We start from the raw sequence: 20,704 nt of genomic DNA, 5'->3' as shown, positions 1-20,704 counted from the left end.
ACAGTAGCCAAAAATCAGGAGGAATCTGATAGCACATTTTCAAGCTATCACATTTTATTAATCTAAGATTTTGTGAGCTGTAGCTCATTCATCGGATGCGAACAAGTCTTTTAATAAAATGTGATAGTCTGAAAAGATGCTACCAGCCTCCATCTGATTTTTATCTGTGGTGTAAAAAAAGGAAAATTCAGTAAGTGGATTTTTCCCTGCAGGTAACATCTACCACATTTTCCTGTCCTCTTCAGCTCTTCACATAGCAAGAATGCTTTTGTTTCTCTGCCATTGGCCATCCTGTTATATAATTCACTGAAGATGTCAGGCCTCCCATGAATAATCAGCTTAGGTGCAGAAAAGTAATGAAGGCAAAGGCAAGTATTTGAGGAGGAACATTTTAAAAATTTCAACTGGATCAGGAGTAAGTAAATTTCAAAAGCTCAGAAATTTCTTGGGCTAATATTAACTGTTTCAGGAGAACATCATCTTATGTAGTGGTGGGTTTCAAAATTTTTTCTACCGGTTCTGTGGGTTGTAAAATCTTCATTCACCGCTTAGGGGGGGCCGAAAGCCCTACTAAGCAGGTATATACAAAAGTATGAAGGCTATTGCTTAACGCATTGTAAGCCGCCCTGAGTCTCCGGAGAAGGGCGACATATAAATCGAACCAATCAATCAATCAATAAATAAATAAATAAATTCCCTCCCCAATCCAGAGGAAGGATACTGCAAAATCCCCATTTCCTCCTGATCAGCTGGGACTTGGGAGGCAGAGAATAGATGGGGGCAGTGCCAGTCAGAATTTTTACTACCTGTTCTCTGAACTACTCAAAATTTCTGCTACCGGTTCTCCAGAACTGGTCAGAACCTGCTGAAACCCACCTCTGATCTTATGTGATAATTGCTTTTAATTCTTAAAGCAGCAGATCAAGTCCTTGTCCATTTGACCCAGTAATAGTCACACTGATTAACATCAGCTTTTCAAATCTCAGCCAGGATACAGGTAGTCCTTGGCTTACAACAGTTCATTTAGTGACCATTCAAAGTTTCAACAGTGCTGAAAAAATGACAATTACGACCATTGCAGCATCCCTATGGACACATTCGAGAAATTCGGACGCTTGGCAAATAATACATATTTATGATGGTTGTAGAGTTTCTGACAAGCAAAGTCAATGGGGAAGCTAGATTCACTTAACAACCGTGTTACTCACTTAACATGGTGGTGGTGGTTCATTTAACAATTATGGCAAGAAAGATCATAAAATGGGGCAAAACTCACTTAACAACTGGCTCGCTTAACAACAGAAAAGTTGGTCTCAATTGTGGTCATAAGCCGAGGACTACCTGTATTTTCAAACCTGCATGAAGATTAAAGTAAGATCTGCATTACTATTGTCCCATTGATATCCGCTACAAACTGTGATGATGATGATGATGCCAGAATGACAAAAGAATTCTGCATATTTATATTTGTGTTGTGATGTTCCATGCAAGTATGAAAGAAACACAATGTCACAACACTTCATTCATCATTCCTCCTCCCACTCCCAGTTTATCTCTCCAGCTACCCATGAAATAACCAATTACCCACTTGAAAATGAGTGGGGGCATTTGTTCCTCTTTCTCCTGCTAATAATAAGCTCTCATCTTAGTTCCAGACCAATTCATCTGGATTGTGAATGTGCACAATTCATGTGCACTTCCAAATCCTTCTCCAGATCTCGATGTGGGAGGAGCCAAAATGTTTGGCCCATTTGGGAATTGTATTGGCAAATGTGAAAGAACCAATTCTACCCCTTTTGAAAAACCAACCCATGAAAAATCAGGCAAGTGTTTTTTATGTGGAAGAATGGTCTAAATATTAGAAAGATATGGAGTACATTCCACCCTGAAGTTCCACCTTTAAGGTTGCAATATAGTTATATCCTAAAATGTGTATCTTTGCAATAGATAGTCCGGACGTTTATATACTAAGACCCCTGTTCATAGAAGTCTTACTCTGTGTGGATGGATAAACCATGCAATTCTCTTGCTCTTTGGAGTGCATTGTACCAAAAAGCCAGGTGGCTAGGAAATATATTTAGCATAAAGACCTTTATTCATTTAGCCCAGGGAGAAATAGCCAGATGGTCAGAGATAGTTCATCAGCCAGATGCCATCCATTGCAGTGCAGAAATCTTCCTGGAGCCATGAACGATTATTTGTTCATTAATCTGAACAGCACTGGTTCAAACTAAAGGACTAGAGTTCCTTGGTTTTCTGAATTGGTAGAGATGTTTTGTGAATTAGGATTGGGATCCAAGATATGTTTTTTGAGGAATGCATCTATGAATACAGGAACCAGTCAACCCATTCCAGATACATGGAAGTTGTACACCATATAAGAACATCTGGTTAAGGCCAAACCAAAGGATCATCATATACTGATGAGATCAAAAAGAACCAGTGTGATCCATTATTCCAAATGGAATTTGCCACTGATCAGATTCTCAGATAATCCATGCTATTTAAAGTGCAGCATAGGAGGTAGGTTGTAAATCATTTATTGATGGTTTAGAGTGTTGTAATTTATTTAACAAACCATGATTCAGCCATTGATTAGCTTAAGGCTCAGTAGAACTTTGAATATGGATTTTGCTGGCCCTAACTAAACATGGATTAGGTCTGGAGAGACCCAGACCCAAGTCCATCCTCAACCATGGAAACTTATTGGGTGTCTTTGGGCCAGTTATTATCTCAGCCCAATCTACCTCAAAGGATTAGTGATCTGGGGAAAATCAGAGAAGACAATGCTGTATAGCTCCTAAAGAAAAGAGCATATATAAAACTATCACAGTATCTTTTAATGCTGGAAAGAGTGTGAAGGTCCACTAAAGAAAGATTCAGATCCAATAAATAGTCTAGACTTTATGTAGGAAGTCAGGGCACATGCTAATAGAGAATACCGCCAAACGCAGGAAATGAGGACTCTGGGCAGTTCAGATGAATGTATAGATCAGGGGTGTCAAACACAAGGTCTGTGGGCTGCATCCATTCCACAGGACGTTTGGATCTAGCCCGTGGGGCTGTCCTGGAAACAGTGAAGGACCGGCTCGCAGTGCCTCTGTCAGTGAAAACGAAGCTTGCGAGGGCTGCGCGCGGCCCTCTCAAGCTCTGTTTTCGCTGGGAGAGGGTTGCAGGAAGCCATCACAGCCAAAAACGGAGCTTGGGGGCCCCTTTTCACTGACAGAGTGCTGAGGCCGCCACAGGCACCTCCGACATGAAGCTGGCCACACCCACCTTGGCCACACCCTCCCTGGCCCCTGAGGTCAAACACAACCCTGATGCGGCCCTCAATGAAATCGAGTTTAACACCCCTAGTATAGATAATTTTATTATACACTACAGCTCTCTACAAAAATCTGAACTACTAATGGTTAAAATGAGTTGGCAGTAAATCAGAGTCAATGGAATTCAAGGTGTGCTGGACTTAGATCTTTTGTGGATGCGAAGGGACTTGAGTCTGATGATGTGTTTGACCACTCCCTCATGCTTAGCCTTGTCATCTCCTACATCTAAGTCCTATCCCCAGAAGTATACAGGATCATCTGAAGACACAGTTGTTTTGCAATTTGAAATATATTTAGCCAAGACCGCAACCAAGAATGAAGCTATTCCATCACAACTAGGTTCTAATACTTGTGCTATATAAGAAGTTTTCATATTATTTTCTGCTCCCTGGTTCAGACAAAGTGGAATCTGATTACATCATGGATCTGGCCTAAAGAGATGCAATATCAGACAAGGGATGAATGTGCATGTGGAAGCTGCTCCCGAAATATCTCAAATGAATAAACTTAAATGTTGTTCCATGCCATCTTAATCACAAGACTGGAAGGTCATCCTGGGACAGTGATGGCTAACCTTTTTGCCGTCGCGTGCCAAAAGCGGGGGGAGCACGGGGGGTCATACGTGCATGTGCCCACACCCATAATTCAATGCGCCCACTCCGCATGCGCACACAACCCCCCACACACACACTCCCCCTGCTTTTGGCACGGTGGGCCCAGTAGGCCCATTTTTCGCCCTCCCCAGGCTCCAGAGGCTTTCTTGGAGCCTGGGGAAGGTGAAAACGGCCTTCCCCACACACCCCTGGAGGCCCTCCGGAGGCCAGAACGGCCTGTTTGCAGACTTCCAGTGGGACCAAAAGGCCCATTTTTCACTCACCCCAGGCTCCAGAGGCTTTCTAGGAGTCTGGTAAGGGCGAACCCCCCACCCCACCCCGGAGGCCAGAAAGTTCTTGCAGCCAAGATCTTTTGCATTCATAATGATGGTTTAGGATCTGTCCATCCCAGGTTGTGCAAATAGAGTGAAGCTGCTTCCCTCTTCTGGTGGCGACAGCCCCACTAGATGAACCAGACCAAGAAAGGAACTCTGCAAGAAGGCTAAAATCACCTTTATTGAAATTGACTTACTCTAATAGAATTCTTGTAAGTCTGATTGTACTATATGTCTTCCTCCTCCTCCTCCTCCTTATAGTTCAGTGAATTAGGGGGGCATCTGTTAAAGCCACTTCTGAATGCTATCTATCTATCCTGGACCTTTTGCCCAGGTAAAAACTCTTGCATATCTCCATCAAGGGCCATCTTCCTTACCTTCCAGAGGTGGGATCATTAAAGATGTAGAACAAAGTTAGGGCTTTTTTGTGGTTGTGCCTTATGCAAAAGAGGCAACTGGGAGGAGAGAACCCTATTAATGATGAGGGGAAACAGTCTGTGATCTCTTCTTCTACCTTCTACTATATATTCATTTGAACTTCCTGAGGTGGGATGGAGTTTGATGCTGCTGTGTGAGAAACTGAGAGATGGGAAGGGATGCAAGTCATGGTTTTCTCCACTCACATCGGATTTCTGAACAAATCCAGAAGTTCTATGAGATGAATAGATCCAAATAGATCATTGAGCCATGCTGGAATAAATTCTAGAGGGTTGGTGGGAGCGTGGGATGGGAACCAAAATCCCCAATTTCTTTGCAAAGGGAGAAGAGCATAGGATGGAAGCCAGGGATCTCTCCCCTCCTCACCCCAAAAGCTTTTTATCCCCCCCCCACCCTTGAGTCTGGGAACTGCCTCCAGTCTAAAGAAAAAAGCTTGATTATCATGAGAATGACACCGCTTTTCTCCCGCCCTGCCTGGCTGTGAAAGGAGGAGGATGAGGGAGGTGGTTGTCATAGAAACAAGATTTAGGGAGAAAGGGAAAAAGACGGCCTGGTGTGACTGAAAGATTCAGAGACAGGAATGGGGGGCAAAGACCTGGGAGGGAGCAGGGTAAATATATGAATGGAAGGAGGGAGGGAGGGAGAGAGAGAGAGAGAGAGAGAGAGAGAGAGAGAGAGAGAGAGAGAGAGAGAGAGAGAGAGAGAATGAGAGAGAGTGAGAGAGAGAGAGAGAGAGAGAAGGGGAATGGTTGGTATTGATATGTAGTAAAGGACGAGAATGATGGGTGAAGGCTGAGCAGGTGGATCCGTGAAAAGAAAGCTTAACTCCCAGGATACTCCCATGAGTAAGCTAAATGGGGAAGTCAGACAAACTTCCTCAGGTACCTTTGGAAAAATGGCATGAGTGGTTCAGTCACCGGTTGCTAATCTTGATCCTGCTCCAAATGCCACAACTTGAACGAATAGATGGTTGGTTAGGAAGTTATTCAACATTTGTCAGTGAAATCTCTCCTAAATTGAGAAAGAAAGGAGTGGTTTTCCCACACCAATTCTAACTCAATATTAGTTTAATGGGGAGAGGACTCGTGTGTGTGTGTGTGTGTGTGTGTGTGTGTGTGTGTGTGTGTGTTGTGTGTGCGTGCGTGTGTGCATGCATGCATGTGTGCGCATCTCTTCCCGTTCTTTAATATTCTGATAATTCTTTTGGCTGCTGTTTCTAAATCACAGGAAATCATCCTTTGACCGAAAGCTGGAGGAGTCAAGAACTGAAACTTCTGGATTTGATTATAGGTTGTCTTTCTTTTTGTTCATAATGAACAAAAGCTAGCTTGCAACTAAGTCCACATTGTACTAATGGATAAGTTACTTTTATTGGGCAAATGGATGGAAAGAGAACATTTATAATGGAACTTCTCCAGAAATGGGAAAATCCATATAAAATGCAGGCGGGCCTTGTAGAAAGGGCTGGAATAAATCACGAGATATGGACTGAACCCGAATAGGTCAGCCTTAGGAGGACGGATGCGGGGATGTAGAAGAAGCAGCAGCCAAGATAGATTGAAGAAAAGATATTTGGTATTTTGGTCCCTCTCGAGCTAATCGCTATACTTTCAGTTGCAGCTGTTTCCTGCATGTGTGTGTCATTTTGTGAAAGGCTATAATTACCCAACTGCATGCTTCCTAATTACAGTTAAGAAACAAGATGGGGAGTGGGTGAGCAAGCACAGGTTGTCAGGACCAATCCAAAATGATAGAAAGGAATGGATGAGAAGATGCTGAGCCTTTCCTGTACATTGTTCCTCTGTTTTGGGTTTTTCTTTCTTTCTTTCTTTCTTTCTTTCTTTCTTTCTTTCTTTCTTTCTTTCTTTCTTTCTTTCTTTCTTTCTTTCTTTCTTTCTTTTTCTTTCTTTCTTTCTTTCTTTCTTTCTTTCTTTCTTTCTTTCTCTGTCTCTCCCTCCCTCTCTCTCTCCCTCTCCCTCTTTCTCTCCAAATCCGTTCCCAATCCCTGCCAGCTGCCATAAGGAGCTTAGACAGTTTTGCCTGACTGTAGTTGTGGGGGCAGCTCCTGTTTGCTTCGTGCGTATTTGTGGTCTTCCCTAATTTCCTTTCCTGTCTTCTCTCTCCATCTGTACAGTTTCATCTGATGTGATTCCTCTTTGTAAGTCATCCTTACTCCTTCCTTTCCCAGTTTCAAGAAGAGGAACCCTCCTTATTCTTGTCTGGTTCTTTTTTTTCAGGGCATGGTGATGCTGTAGTTTCCAAACCCCATCCATGAAAGTCCACCAGAAGTAATCTGTTATTCTTTGCTTGGCCTCATCACAGACAAGAGTGGTGGGACCAACAAAGGGGGTGGAGATTCAACAGACAAAAAAATCATTTTGTGTATAATCACTGAACAGGAGTGTGGGAACCTATTAAGATCAACAAGAGGCTATTTTCAAGGTCATCTTCTATACCTCTTCTCTTTGATGCTATTCATGGAGAATCAGGTCATTTTAACTAGGCTATTATTCCCAGGTGGAAGCTGTTTAAAGGCATAAAAAAATGTATGTGTAATATAAGTAGAGCCAAAGCTTTATTGGACTTAGCTAGAGATTACTGCAAAACAAGAAGAGAGAGACTTCAAAAAAAGGGAGGGATGAATTTCAGATGATCTCATTCTCATGCATGTTCATTATTCCCATTTCTATACGACTTTATAAGTCTATAAAAAGCTTCCATGAAATTCACATTTGAAGGCCCATTTAAATCTGTCTGTTAAATATATTTTCTCTGAAGTTACTTATTTTTAAGTAGAGCATATCATAAAATATACATTTAAAGGAAATGTTGATATTCCTTTGAACAGAGAATTGATTGCAAAATTCAGAGACTGGGGAGCGTGACTGCCTATTTGGCTCAGAGTGTGTGCATAAGATCAGCTTGTGTCAGTGATCAAATTCCTCAAGCATCTCTCTTGCCATTGTGGGAGATGTAAGAGGTAGGCAGAGTCTAGGGGAAGAGAGATGCTCGTAATGTAGATGAGTTTGTATTGTCCTTGGTGGTTTTCACACTTGGCCAAGCTGTCAAAACTGGGAAAGAAGAAAAGTGAAGGGATCCATTGTGTCCTTCCTCTGTTCCTGTCCCCACCTCCCTGCCCAAAAAAGAAATAATTACTTTTTGGCTGCAGAATTACAGATCCCTTTGGGGTCTGGAACATAGGTCTTCATGGATATTGAATGTCCCACTTTCCAAAGAAACACACTCTAGTTTTACCCTTGCACAGAAAAAGGAGAAAGCATGACTATAAACGTCTACATTACATTGTTGATTAAAAAGGAGCATACTAGAGGTGTGCTTTATGCGTACTCCTGTTTTACTGCAATGAATCCCCAACTAAGCCAGTCATATTCCTGGGTAGAGGGCTGAATGCAAAACAGAGATGTGTCTCAAACTAAGAGAAGATCTGCTAAGGATATCTAACCTTTTTGCTCCACATTAATGACCAGAGTGGAAAGAAACAGGTGCTGTTTGCAAATATGTAAATAAAATATTTCCAGAACTATAAATATGTAATTAGCATGGGTTTGGGCAAAAAATACAAAGTCTTTTTCTTTTTCGCCACCTGAGATGAAAGAATGATGCTGTGTTTCAGAAGCTAAACGTGCTGTTTGAGAGGAATCAGAAAGTGATTTACACTGTCAAAGTGCTGCCCTTTTGCCTCCTGGAGATATTGTTATTGCAAGCGGCCTATTTTATGTGAAAAATCCATAGCACTATCGCAGGCACTTATTTTTTAATCATGGTTTGGTAGCCTGTAAGGTAGGAAGAAGAAACAAGACTGGGGCATCCTTAAAAAAGGAAAGGAGCTTAGGTTTTCACATGGAATATAGGAGAAGGGTATTTGTTACATTAATCAATAGAGCAAGACTTTTAAGTCCTCATATTTAAATTTAGTTTTAGCTTTGACCATCTGATGATTGGCTAGGTGCCATTCCATCAGTCAGATTCTAAGAAAGGTTATCTTAATTGTGGGTGGTTTACAATGAACACAATAAAACATCTATAAAATACTCATACAACCCAACCAATTAAGAACCAATAAATATAATTGATAAAAACTCTTCCTAAATCCAAACAGATAAGATGGTACCTCTGAGGAAGACTGTTCTCACCATTTTGTGAAACACCATCAGATTGTGTAAGGGCACATTTGATTTTGTGTCTGTGCATACCTACATATACAGACCTATATACATTTTTGTAGCATGTACACATTTATAGATGTTTTGTAATGCAATGGGCTTGTATAAGTACTTGGTATCACAGAATGTTGTGGAGAAGGAGTAGTATAGGATTGTGAGATTTGTGAAGTGTGGACTAGAATAGATAATTATATCCAGTCTGTGTATTTAATGGAGACCTGTGAATCAGGTCAGCTTATCTTAAGTTTTTATAGGCCAAAGAGAATTGCCAGGCATCCATACTAATATGAAGACATACACCTAATGAACTTATGCTTCTGAGGTACCAATTTAGAGTCATATGAGGAACTGGGGATTATTCCATGCTGTGGAAACAAATAAACCACATCAGGTAGAAAATGAGCATGTCAGTAAGAAAGCTAGGCTAGAACATTCTTCTCCTGCTATACTGGTAACTACTAAGCTTCCAAGACATTTTGCTTCCTGAGGTGCAGAATAAGATGGTACCTCTTGTTATTTAATATACAGCTGGATTTGTAATGGAATTCTTTCTCAATAACAATGTGACAGCAATCTCTATCACACCTGATAAATCACTTCCCTATATCACAATGTTTCTCAAACTCAGCAACTTTAAAATGGGTGGACTTCAACTCCCAGAATTCCCCAGCCAGCATAGCTGATAGCATAACTAGCTTGGGGAATTCTGGGAGTTAAAGTCTACCCATTTTAAAGTTGCTAAGTTTGAAAAACATTGCTCTGTCACCTTTAAGCTGCTTCTGAACAGCTTCCTTGAGGCAATTACCTCATCCTGCCTCAATGTGGCACTGCCCGTGTAGTTTATTCCATAAGGAAGTATTTTAGAAAGGAGGAAGTTTCAATGAGATACAGGTAGTTCTCAACTTACAACAGTTTGTTTAGTGACCATTTGAGATTATAGCAGCACTGAAAAAAAGTGACTTATGACCATTTTCACACTTTTGACTGTTTCAGCATTCCCATGGTCATGCGATTTACATTTGGATCCTTAGCGACTGACTCATATTTATGGCAGTTGCAGTGTCCCAGAGTCATGTGATCCCCTTTTGTGGCCTTCTGATAAGCAAAGTTGGTGGGGAAACCAGATTCACTTAACAACCGTATTACTAATTTAACAACTGCAGTGAATCACTTAATAAATGTGACAGGATAAGTCGTAAAATGGTGGCAAAACTCACTTAACAAATTTCTCACTTAACAACATAAATTGTGGGCTCAGTTGTGGGCGTAAGTTGAGGACTCCCTGTATGTCCCATGGTAGTGCTTGAAGTAGTACAGCACATATATTGCCTACTTTATCTAAGTATTATATCACGTAGCATAAAGAGACAGTGATGCCAGAAAAAAAAACAACAACAACAGGATGTGAACATTTTTAGAAAAGCACATACCCATCTTTAAGAAACAAGGCTACAAGGTTTCTAAATCCTTATGTTCATATATTTCTCTTTCTTTTTCTTCTGCTTCTCCCAACCCATCACAGTGCTGGGATCGGCATCGGTTTCTATGGAAACAGCGAGACCAATGATGGAGTATACCAGGTCACATATTCGTTGCTCAATGCTAACCACACGCTAAGCTCCATTGACAGTCTGGTAAGTGTACAAATGGGGAGGGGGGGCAAGAGATCCAGGAAACACCCCTGAACGTCTTATGTAACCCCTTGTCCTTAGATGAAACTTGGAAACACATTTATATTCACATCCTAGAAGTGAATCAAAGGTTGAAATTAGTTGTCAACAACCCTGGATGAGATTTGTGACTCCTGACTCAGGTTTCTTTCATGGATACATATTGAGTGTGAATCTGTTAATGTATGTTGCAAGGGCAGCTAACGTGGTGCCTTATGGCTACTAAAAGGTTATTTATTATTTTACAAGTATTGGTGTGCGGGGGAATAGAGCAAAAGCTGTATGCTGATAGAAGACAATATTTGTAGCTCAAGATTGAATTTTGGGGGGGGGGTTCTTGGTGCTTTTTGAGCTTGGTGGGTTTCTTGCAGATATTTCATTACCACACTAGGTAACATCATCAGCTAGAAGGGAGGGGGGTTGATCTCTTTTTATGTACTAGTGGCTTAATGCCTAGATGAGCAGAATTAACATCAAGATTAGCAGTAGATCAACAATCAAGACATAAACAATACACCAATCAAGGAACTACCAACTCAGAAAACAAGCTAACAGCAAATCATAGACTAACCAAGGAACCACCAAGTAAAAAGAGAGCAAACCCCACTCCCTTCTAGGTAACGTTATTACCTAATTTGGTGTTGAAATATCTGCAAGAAAACAACCCACCTCAGAAAGCACCAACTACCCTACACAAAAGCAGTATGATATAAGGGATATGGCATAATCCTCTTCTATGGATAGGACAGAAGGCATGTTCTACCTGTAAGTCCTACTGAAGATATGTCCTACTGATAAATGAAGTCTTCAGGTGTTTTCAGAAGCCTAACGTGACTGTATCGTAGGACTAGTATGGTTTCAAATAAGATTGTAGGATCCAATCTGGGTTGGTTACCGGACCAGAGGTTTAGTCTTCTGAGCTTTCGGACTCATGCTGGAGCCCATCCTCAGGGAACCACTAGCAGAATGTGCTAGAACACTCTGCTGGAGAGAAGTTCTCTGAAGATGGGCTCCAGCGCGAGTCTGAAAGCTCAGAAGACTAAACCTCTGGTCCCAGTGACTGACCCAGATTGGATCCTGCAACATTATCCTAGGACACATATATTCACCTTCATTCATCAAAAAGGGTTCTTTGTGCTCTCTGAGCTTGGTTGTTTTCTTACAGATGTTTCATTACCAAACTAAGTAACATCATCAAGTGCTACCCTGTTTCCCCCAAAATAAGACATCCCCTGATAATAAGCCCAATCGGGCTTTTAAGCGCATGGCAAGCGCTTATTTCAGGGTTCAAAAAAATATAAGAGGGTCTTATTTTCAGGGAAACACGGTAGTAGTCTGGCTGTAGTTTCATAAACCAGTGACTTCCCCTGTCAGTGTTGGTGGGAGTGTTCTTGGTATCTGCAAAAACAAGCTCAGAGAACACCAAGGAACCCCACGGTTCAATTCTGAGCTACAAATATTCTCTTCTCAAGTAAAATCCAAAAGCAGTTGCATAACCTGTGAATCATCAGCAATGCACGGATTACTTGATAGACAATTTAAGCTTGTATTTTATTTTCATACGTTTCATACGCTTTCCACCAAAAGCAAATGTCTTTTTCATATTTACTTATTTGCTGAGGAAAACCCCACTACAGTACTTTGCATGTTGCAAAGGATTCTGGGGCACGTTATGTGGCCCAGTTGCTTCCCATCAAAGACTACTAAACCAGTTGGATTTCATTATTCCCTGTATGATCACAGAGTGTGATAGGAATGGTGCATTCTCTTGCAGCCATCTACTGCAGGAAAAGTAAATAATGATATTCTGTTGGAAATCTATTTGCAATTTTCTTGGTTGTTTATTTTAAAATATTTATAACCTTTGTGCTGCCTCCCGAAGTACTTAAGAACAAAAAGCATACAACAATCAAATCTGATAAAAACATTCATAAAGCAAGAGCGGCTGATAGAATAAAATTCTGAATAGCCTAGAGAATGCAGCAATAAAATCTTAACCCTCTACTCCACAAAACAAAACAGTCCTCCAGTAAATCAGAAGGGCAAGAATCTGAAGAAAGATAGAGAGGGGGACTCTAATTCCAGGGTAGCAAGGACACTATCATGGATGTTCCATCTGCTTGATCTTTGAAGGTGGAAGGATTCAGAAGGATACTCCTTGGAAGGAAAGTTCAAAGTTCGGGTAAAATAAATTTTAACCAGAAATGGCACCCCAACATTTTAACATTGATCAAATAAACAAATTATAAATTATTTCTCTCAATTATCTTTATATTACTCAAAGAAAGTTTTTAATATATGCTTTCTCATACTCCTTTTATTTATTCTCCTAAAATTCTTGGTGTCTTTGTCAAGCCCCTTTTGCAATTCTAGTGTGGCAATGTCAGCAAATCCCATTTGTAAATCCAACGTAAAAATAAAATCCACACCTCTCTTCTGATTTAATATTTGCATATCTTTCTTAATCATTAAATTATCATTTGTATTTTCATTTGTAAATACATTATTTCATCTCTTCCTTGTTATCTTTTCTAAATCCACCTGCAAGTCAGTTTCAGTTTTTTATTCAAGGAGCTTGTTTTTCTTTAGTAACAATTTATAATTCTTCTGTAAATGTAAATTTTAAAAAACTCTTTTAAAGTAGCATTTGGTGCCCTCCGGTGTCCAACCTTCCTGTTATCAGTTATTTTGAAGTATGAACATAGAAATTTTCCCACAAGAAAGAATCCTTTCAATTCATTTCAAAGTCTTAAATCAAATTCATTTGAGCTATTAATCTGTTTAAAAGTTTCTAAACCCAACACTACATCATTCAAATTTTTGTTACAAATCTTTAAACTTGTAGTTAATTTTCTTTCTCAAACGAGTAAAGAAAACTCACTTGGTGATTTGAATGAAACTTGCCAGTCACTCTTTAAAAAACAAAAACAAAAAATTAAATACAAATGATTAAAAGCTGTGTCTCAGTCAAACTTTAGATTCTATATAGGCAACATTAGCAGCTCTAAGCACAATGGAATCCAGTGACCTCTAGCCAATTGCAAGCCAACAGCTCACACACAAAAGAACAACTGTTTGGAATATATAGGGGTAATCTTGCAATCTCTCCTTTCTCCAGAGAGATTTTGGCAGGCCAAATCCCACATTCAAGTGCCATTTTCAGCCAAAATGTGTCCCTCTGTTCTAGGGGGCATCAATTCACCATGGTGGCTCATTGGAACCTCATGGTGGTTGCCCTGCTTTTTTAAGTTGGATGGCTGGGGGAAAATAGTGTATACTTGAGAAGCAGCTTGGCTGTGAGCTATCTGGTGAAGCAGGAACATTTGGCAAATAAGATATTCTGTCATGAACTTGTTTATGTACTTTTTCATGTAGACTAGGGGTGTCAAACTCAATTTAATTGAGGGCTGCATCAGGGTTGTGTTTGACCTCAGGGGGGAGCTGGGGGGGATGTGGCCAGGTGGACATGGCCACCTTGATGTCAGTCTTGTCAGGGGCGCCTGTGGTGGCCTGACCACTCTGCCAGCGAAAATGGGCTCCCGATCTCTGTTTTCAGCTGGGATGGCCTCCTACAACCCTCTGTCAGCAAAAATGGAGTGCGGCCCTCCTGAGCTTTGTTTTTGCTGGCAGAGGCACCCCAGGCCAGTGCTTTGCTGTTTACAGGGTGGCCCTGTGGGCCAGATCTAAGCACCCAAATCCCGCCCATGGGCCTTGAGTTTGATACTCCTGATGTACATCTACAGTTCACTGCCAAGACCATAAATGTCTCACAACACCATATAATATGCATGACTCTCTTCCTCTTGGTGTACCTCAGCATGTTCTTCTTCTTACACCCATATAGGTCTCTGAAACCGTGGCGCTTCTTTCAGCCACAGTACGGGGGGAACTGACACAGCTTGAGGAGACACTGTCCCAGAGGACTGAACTGGTGGCTGTGGTTCGGAATACACGCCGCCAGGCTGAGGCAGTAGCACAGACTTTGGATGGCATCCCCTTCTGGAAAGATGCCCGTGGAGGAGCCAGCATCCTAGCAGAACAAGTTGGCTATTTGGAAGACTACCGGTAAGATTCAAGGCTGTGGAGTGGCTATAATTTAATGAAAATAAATCTGATAACAGTATAGGAACCAACTTAAGGAACGAAATGTTGCAGAAACTAAGACTGGCCTCACTATGTGGTTGAGACAAGGAGTTGCTTCAGTGGGTAGTTGAAAGCAGAGACTGGGTGCTGGAAATCAGGGCTGTATGCTGCATATACAGGTATATATACATACATATACAGAAGGTAGAGAGTTTAGTGACCTTGTATAATAAAAACAGCCTTGTTTTAAACGTTGGAAAAACTAAAGAGTTCATTGTCAATTTCAGAAAAGGCTGGCACAGCTTCACACATTTGAGTATTAATGAGTCACCTGTGGAGGTGGCTAGCAGCATCAAGTTTCTGGGTGTGCAGCTAATAAGTAGGCTGGCTTGGTAGCTCAACAGAGAGACACTGGTGAAGTGGGCACAGAAGCGCCTGCATTTTCTGCACCACGTGAGAAAAGTACATCTTCCTTCCCCTGTCCTTACCACTTCCTATAGAGGGACGTTCGAGAGCATCCTGTCATATTGCATTACAGTCTGGTTTGGAAGCATTACTGCTTCGGACAGGAAAGCGGTGCAGAGAGTGGTGAGGGTGGCAGAGAAGGTTATTGGCAGTTCATTTCCGTCTATCCAGGACATAACACATATACCAATATGTGTACACTTTTGAAAGCAGGCAACAGAATTGCATTTTTAATGTGTTCCAGTGTGCCCACAGTAAAAAAAAAAAATGACAATAACAGTTATCTATTATTAGATACCAGTTATCCAGGCCGGGCTATTAACATAATAATTTTAAATTGGGTGTTTTAAATTTCTGGGGTTTTAAATTGAGCCGAATTATTTAATAATTTTAAATAATTTTAATTGATGTTTGTCTTGTGCTTTTAATAGGCTGTACACTGCCCTGAGTCCTTCGGGAGAAGGGCGGTATAGAAATAAAATTATTATTATTATTTATTATTATTATCTATACATTTGTGTCCATAAAGCATCATGATTCTTTCAGTGGAGAATCCTGCCTCATCTCCACGATTGCAGAAAAATTCAACATCAGTCCAATCAGTTTTGGTCCATGAAGAGGAAGGATCCCATCTTAGTTTTTTGCTGCAGATAATAATGATTTGATCTCAATCTGAAGTTAGGGAAATAGAACAGCACAATGAAAAATATAATTCAAGGATGTATAGGTGGGTTGAATTGACCCAAGAGGAGATGACTAGAAGAAATTAGGGTTGAGGCACATGGCATGCTGGTTGAAAATGAGGCAGCAACTGTTTGGGCATGAAAGTTGGCACAATAGGGCAAAATAGATGGAAGATGGATCTTAGAGTAGTCTTCCAATATCTAAAGGGCTGCCACAAAGAAGAAGGGGACAACCTATTCTCCAAAGCACTTAAAATCAGGACAAGAAACAGTGGATGGAAAGTAATCAAGGAGAGATCCAGTCTAAAGATAAGGAGAAATTTCCTGACAGAACACTTCTTCAGTTTAACTTACTCTGTTGCTCTCTAACTCCCTCAGGTGGTTGGCCTACATTTTACTGCTGCTCTTGGACCTTATCATCTGTCTTCTCACCTTGCTAGGACTGGCAAAGCAGATCAAGTGGCTGGTAATCGTGTGAGTGCACCACCTGGTGGGCATATTTGGGCATAGAAATCGGGGACACAAAGCAAGAGCAAACTTATCAGGGCTGTCCTAGTTCAAGGGAGATTTAGGTTGATCTTTTATCATCCATCCCAATTATGGCTGCAAAAGAATAAATCAAATTCTTTTAAAGATAGCCAATGCCTTGGGATTTTTGGTAGATAAAGGAAATGCTTGCTATCAAATTTAACTACAGGTAATGAGGTATTATAAAGATATCCAGAGATGATGAATAATCAGTCCTAAAGCGTCACGCTGATAAATTTCATTTTCTACAAACTGGGGAGAGATAACTTTGCAATATTCAATTTATTCACAGCTATACCGCACAGCATAAATGGAGGCAGAAGGATCCTCTCACAAGATAGCAGATTTAATAATAATAGGACTAAGGTAGTTATAAAAGTTCCTGGACATCTGGTAATAAATGGGCTACAGGACTTAGCAAGTCCTGGCCGAGCAACCTGGGCCAGCAGCTGCAGGAACACTGGAAGAAAAGTTTTTACCAATAATGAAAGGTGCCTTCTATACAAACCCAAAATATCTGGATCATCATTTGAGCACTATTGATATTGACAAAATCACCACCAGTCAATTGCAAAAGGCAGCTTTACTTGGAACAACTTATCGCCTGCAAAAATGCATTTAACACAGTCCAACAAGATCTAATTATCCCAGGTCCTTGGGAAAGTATCTAAAACTGCTAAATCCAGTCTAGACATCTGTCTGACCATACAATCCACCATAATGATTTGTTAAATTTATATGCCATCCAATTCCAACGATTTTTCAGATTTTGTTTCCACCCAGACCTTGCACCTCAAAGTACCTCTTATATGCTGAATTTACACCAGATGTGTTTGCTCAGTGTATTATGCAAACCTTTCTGAGCCAATTAGGTTTCAGTTTTATTAAGTTAATTTAGTTTAATTAATCAAGGATTACTATACTGTGCTACTGAGATCAAAAAACTTGGTTCAAGAGTATGTAATTTCCAACTTTGGTTTATAGCTGGCTTCCTCAATCTGATATCCTACAGATATAAAGTCATTATCTCCTATTCCCTCTTCCTTATTTTTTTTTTCCTCATTGCATTCTGTATCAAGGCCATCTTTTTAAAAAGTACACAACAGCCATTCCTTCCTGATGATTTGCAGCATCTTGTAGTATATAACCCAACCGGTTATAAAGCCTGCCCTCATTACTGTTATCTCAGCACAATGACAGTAGAAGAATGTTATAAATCACTGGTGAGGAAATGGATTTAGCTAGAGGGCCATTCTCCACTGCTGAGTTAAAGTTTTATTTATGAGTCAGCAGAAACCCATACAGTATAAAACTTGCTGATCTCACAGCCCATCGTACCTGCTTATAAAGCCACTGTGTTGTAAGGTTGATGGATTCCTCAGAATGTGTTTTCCTCCCATCCCAAAACATCATCACCAGTGAAAAAACATCTATGGAGATTCTCAATCATAGTTATCCCAAAGGTGCTTTTTCAAAAGGCAAACTGGACTTTGTTTTTCCTTGAAGACATTTCACTTCTCATCCAAGAAGCTTCTTCAGTTCTGACTGAATGGTGGAGGGGGGAAGAATTTCTATTCCTTGTAGTCATCTGGTCGTTAGCACTCTTTCTGAGAGTTGTTGAGCCCACTTGAAGGTTTATCTGTGCCCTCAGGGTCACCTGAATAGTTCAAATGGGTGTGGAGCCTTCTTGGAACAGCTGAAGGTTTCCATACCCATTTGAACTATTCAGGTGACCCTGAGGGCACAGATAAACCTTCAAGTGGCCTCAACGACTCTCAGAAAGAGTGCTAACGACCAGATGACTACAAGGAATAGAAATTCTTCCACCTTCCACCATTCAGTCAGAATTGAAGAAGCTTCTTGGATGAGAACATCCAAACATCTTCAAGGAAAAATAATGCTCAGTTGCCTTCTGAAAAAGCACCTTTGGGACAATCAGTGAAAAAAAACCTCTGCTCCAATCACTTTCATTAAAATAAGGTGTGGGACTTAGGAAGGAGGTGAGTTTTGGCAGATGACCAGAATGGTGGTTTACCTGTCTGTGAAAACTCACTCATGGTTCTGCATGTTTTGATGAGTGCATTCAAAACAAACCCACTTGAAGAGGGAGGTTGTGTGGTGAAGCAGGAGAATCTGGCTTGTCCCCTCAATAGCTAAGGGGACAAGCTTGTTTTCAAGCACCCAGATAGCTCCCAACCTTACTTAACGCCCAAAGAATGCTGTCCAACTGTGAAATGCTTAAAAACAACATCCACTGTTAACAACCACCTGGCTCTAACTAACAGATAAAAAATTCCTCTTTACCTGGCAGGTCTCTGAACTGGAACTCAGAGACCTGGTAGATAAGCAAGAGTTCATTTTTAAAGATCTGGGCTCTTGTGCTGTGAAACTAGCATGGCCCTAGCAGGCAGCATCTAGGAACCAGGGGGGAAAGGGTATGCCTACATCAGCCTGAGTTCCCCAATCAAAATCAGGTTGATTCCATCTCCTAGCAGTCACTTATCCACACCATTAACAGAATGGTTGGTGGAACACTTCAGATAGCCGCTTAAAAGTGCCTCAAACAACAATGTGACTTTAAGACAAGAGCAAGATGGCTGCTGAGGTATGGATTGGATCATTGGAGATAAGGAAACATCAGAGGGACATGACAAGAGAAAATTTAGGTTGTTGAGGCATATTTGTCTCATGAGTAGATTTAAGTGGGAAAAGATTTGGAATACAGGTAGTCCTCAGCTTACTACCACAACTGTGCCCAACATTTATGTTGCTAAGTGAGAAATTTGTTAAGTGGGTTTTGCCCCATTTTATGACTTTTCTTACTACATTTGTTAAGTAAATCACTGCAGTTGTCAAGTTAATAACACGGTTGTTAAGTGAATCTGGCTTCCCCATTGACTTCCCTTGTCAGAAGGTTGCAAAAGGGCTTCACAGGACCCTGGGACACTGCAGCTGTCATAAATGTGAACCAGTTGTTCAGCATCCAAATGTAAATCGCATGACCATAGGGATGCTGCAACCATCGTAAATGTACAAAACAATCATAAGTCATTTTTTCAGTGCCACTGTAACTTCAAACCAGGGGTGAAATGTAAAATGTGTTACTACCAGTTCTGTGGGCATGGCTTGGGGGTGTGTAATGTGACTGGGTGGGCATGGCCAACTTTTTTTTTTAAACTTTTCAAAGCATTTTTTCTAATGCTTTGAAAAGCCTCTGGCGATCAAGCAACTCAGCTGGGATTGTCAGAGAGGCATTTTTAAAAATGCTTTGAAAAGCCTCTCTGCCGATCAGGCAACTCAGCTGGAATCATCAGAGACTTTTCAAAGCATTTTTTTTACCATCTCTTCGGCCAAGAGGTTGCAGAAAAAAGTGCTTTGAAAAGCCTCTGAGGATCCCAGCTGAGCTACGCGATCATCAGAGGCTTTTTTTTTTACTTTTAAAAGCATTTTTTCGTCGGAAGAGGTTGTAGAAAAAATGCTTTTAAAAGTAAAAAAAAAAGCCTCTGATGATCGTGCGACTCAGCTGAGCATGGGGGGGGGGGCGCAGGGATTTTTGCTACCGGTTCTCCGAACCACCTGCTGCCATCGCTACCGGATTGGGTGATCCGATCCAAACCGGGAGCATTTCACCCCTGCTTCAAACGGTGACTAAACAAACTGTTGTAAGTCAAGGACTACCTGTACAATGTTTGGCAATACTCATGTGGCCCTGCACCTTCAGTACTCGAACTCACTCCTACTGGCTTGTTGTTATGCTGAGCATCATCTACAATCATTGTGATTGTTAACATTCCTTTGTGTCGCCTTAGTCAGGCATCACTTGACAGGAAGGCCTTGTTCATCAGCTCAGCCACAGAAATTGTATTATGAAATTCATAGCCGATTGTATAAAAGCTCTCCTTGGATTCAGAATTCTGCCTTTCAGTTCAAAAGTTCTTAAATTCAGACTGAATCTTTATTGTGGTGTGACCTTCCCATAACTGGGGGACTTCCTCACGGCTGTGTTAATGTACATTCCTTTATTCCCTGAATTGGCAGAAAATGTACCACCATACACTTAGTCCTCGACTTACACCAGTTTGTTTAGTGGCCATTTGGAATTACAATGGCACTGAAAAAAAGCGACTTATGACCGTCTTTCAACTTATGACCATTGCAGGATCCCCATGGTCATGTGATCAAAATTATGATGCTTGGCATCTGATGCATAAGTGCCCACTGCAACTGCCATGCGTCAGATGGCAAGCATCATAATTTGTCATGTGATCTCCTTTTGCAATCTTCTGAGAAGCAAGGACAATGGGAGATACCACCAGTACGCTGATGACACCCAGCTGTACATCTCCACCCCAGGCCACCCCAATGATGCCCTTAAAGTGATGTCCCAGTGCCTGGAGGC

General features: G+C 41.1%; 1 protein-coding gene across 2 annotated transcripts in view; it reads left to right on the top strand.

Moving 5' to 3' along the window:
* The window catches only part of TTYH1 (tweety family member 1), a 100,434-nt gene that overhangs the window by 55,900 nt on the left and 23,830 nt on the right, over positions 1-20,704 (top strand). For both annotated transcript variants that reach the window (XM_034423213.3, XM_034423212.3), the window contains exons 3-5: positions 10,399-10,510; positions 14,391-14,611; positions 16,156-16,251. In XM_034423213.3, coding sequence (XP_034279104.1) covers positions 10,399-10,510; positions 14,391-14,611; positions 16,156-16,251 — 429 coding nt within the window. The remainder of the gene's footprint in view (positions 1-10,398; positions 10,511-14,390; positions 14,612-16,155; positions 16,252-20,704) is intronic.

The sequence above is a fragment of the Pantherophis guttatus genome, chromosome 4, assembly GCF_059756535.1.
Source record: "Pantherophis guttatus breed Tessera chromosome 4, ASM5975653v1, whole genome shotgun sequence".
Lineage (NCBI taxonomy): Eukaryota > Metazoa > Chordata > Lepidosauria > Squamata > Colubridae > Pantherophis > Pantherophis guttatus.
The sequence above is the reverse complement of the archived record's forward strand: the minus strand, read 5'-3'. Positions and strand labels throughout refer to the sequence as shown.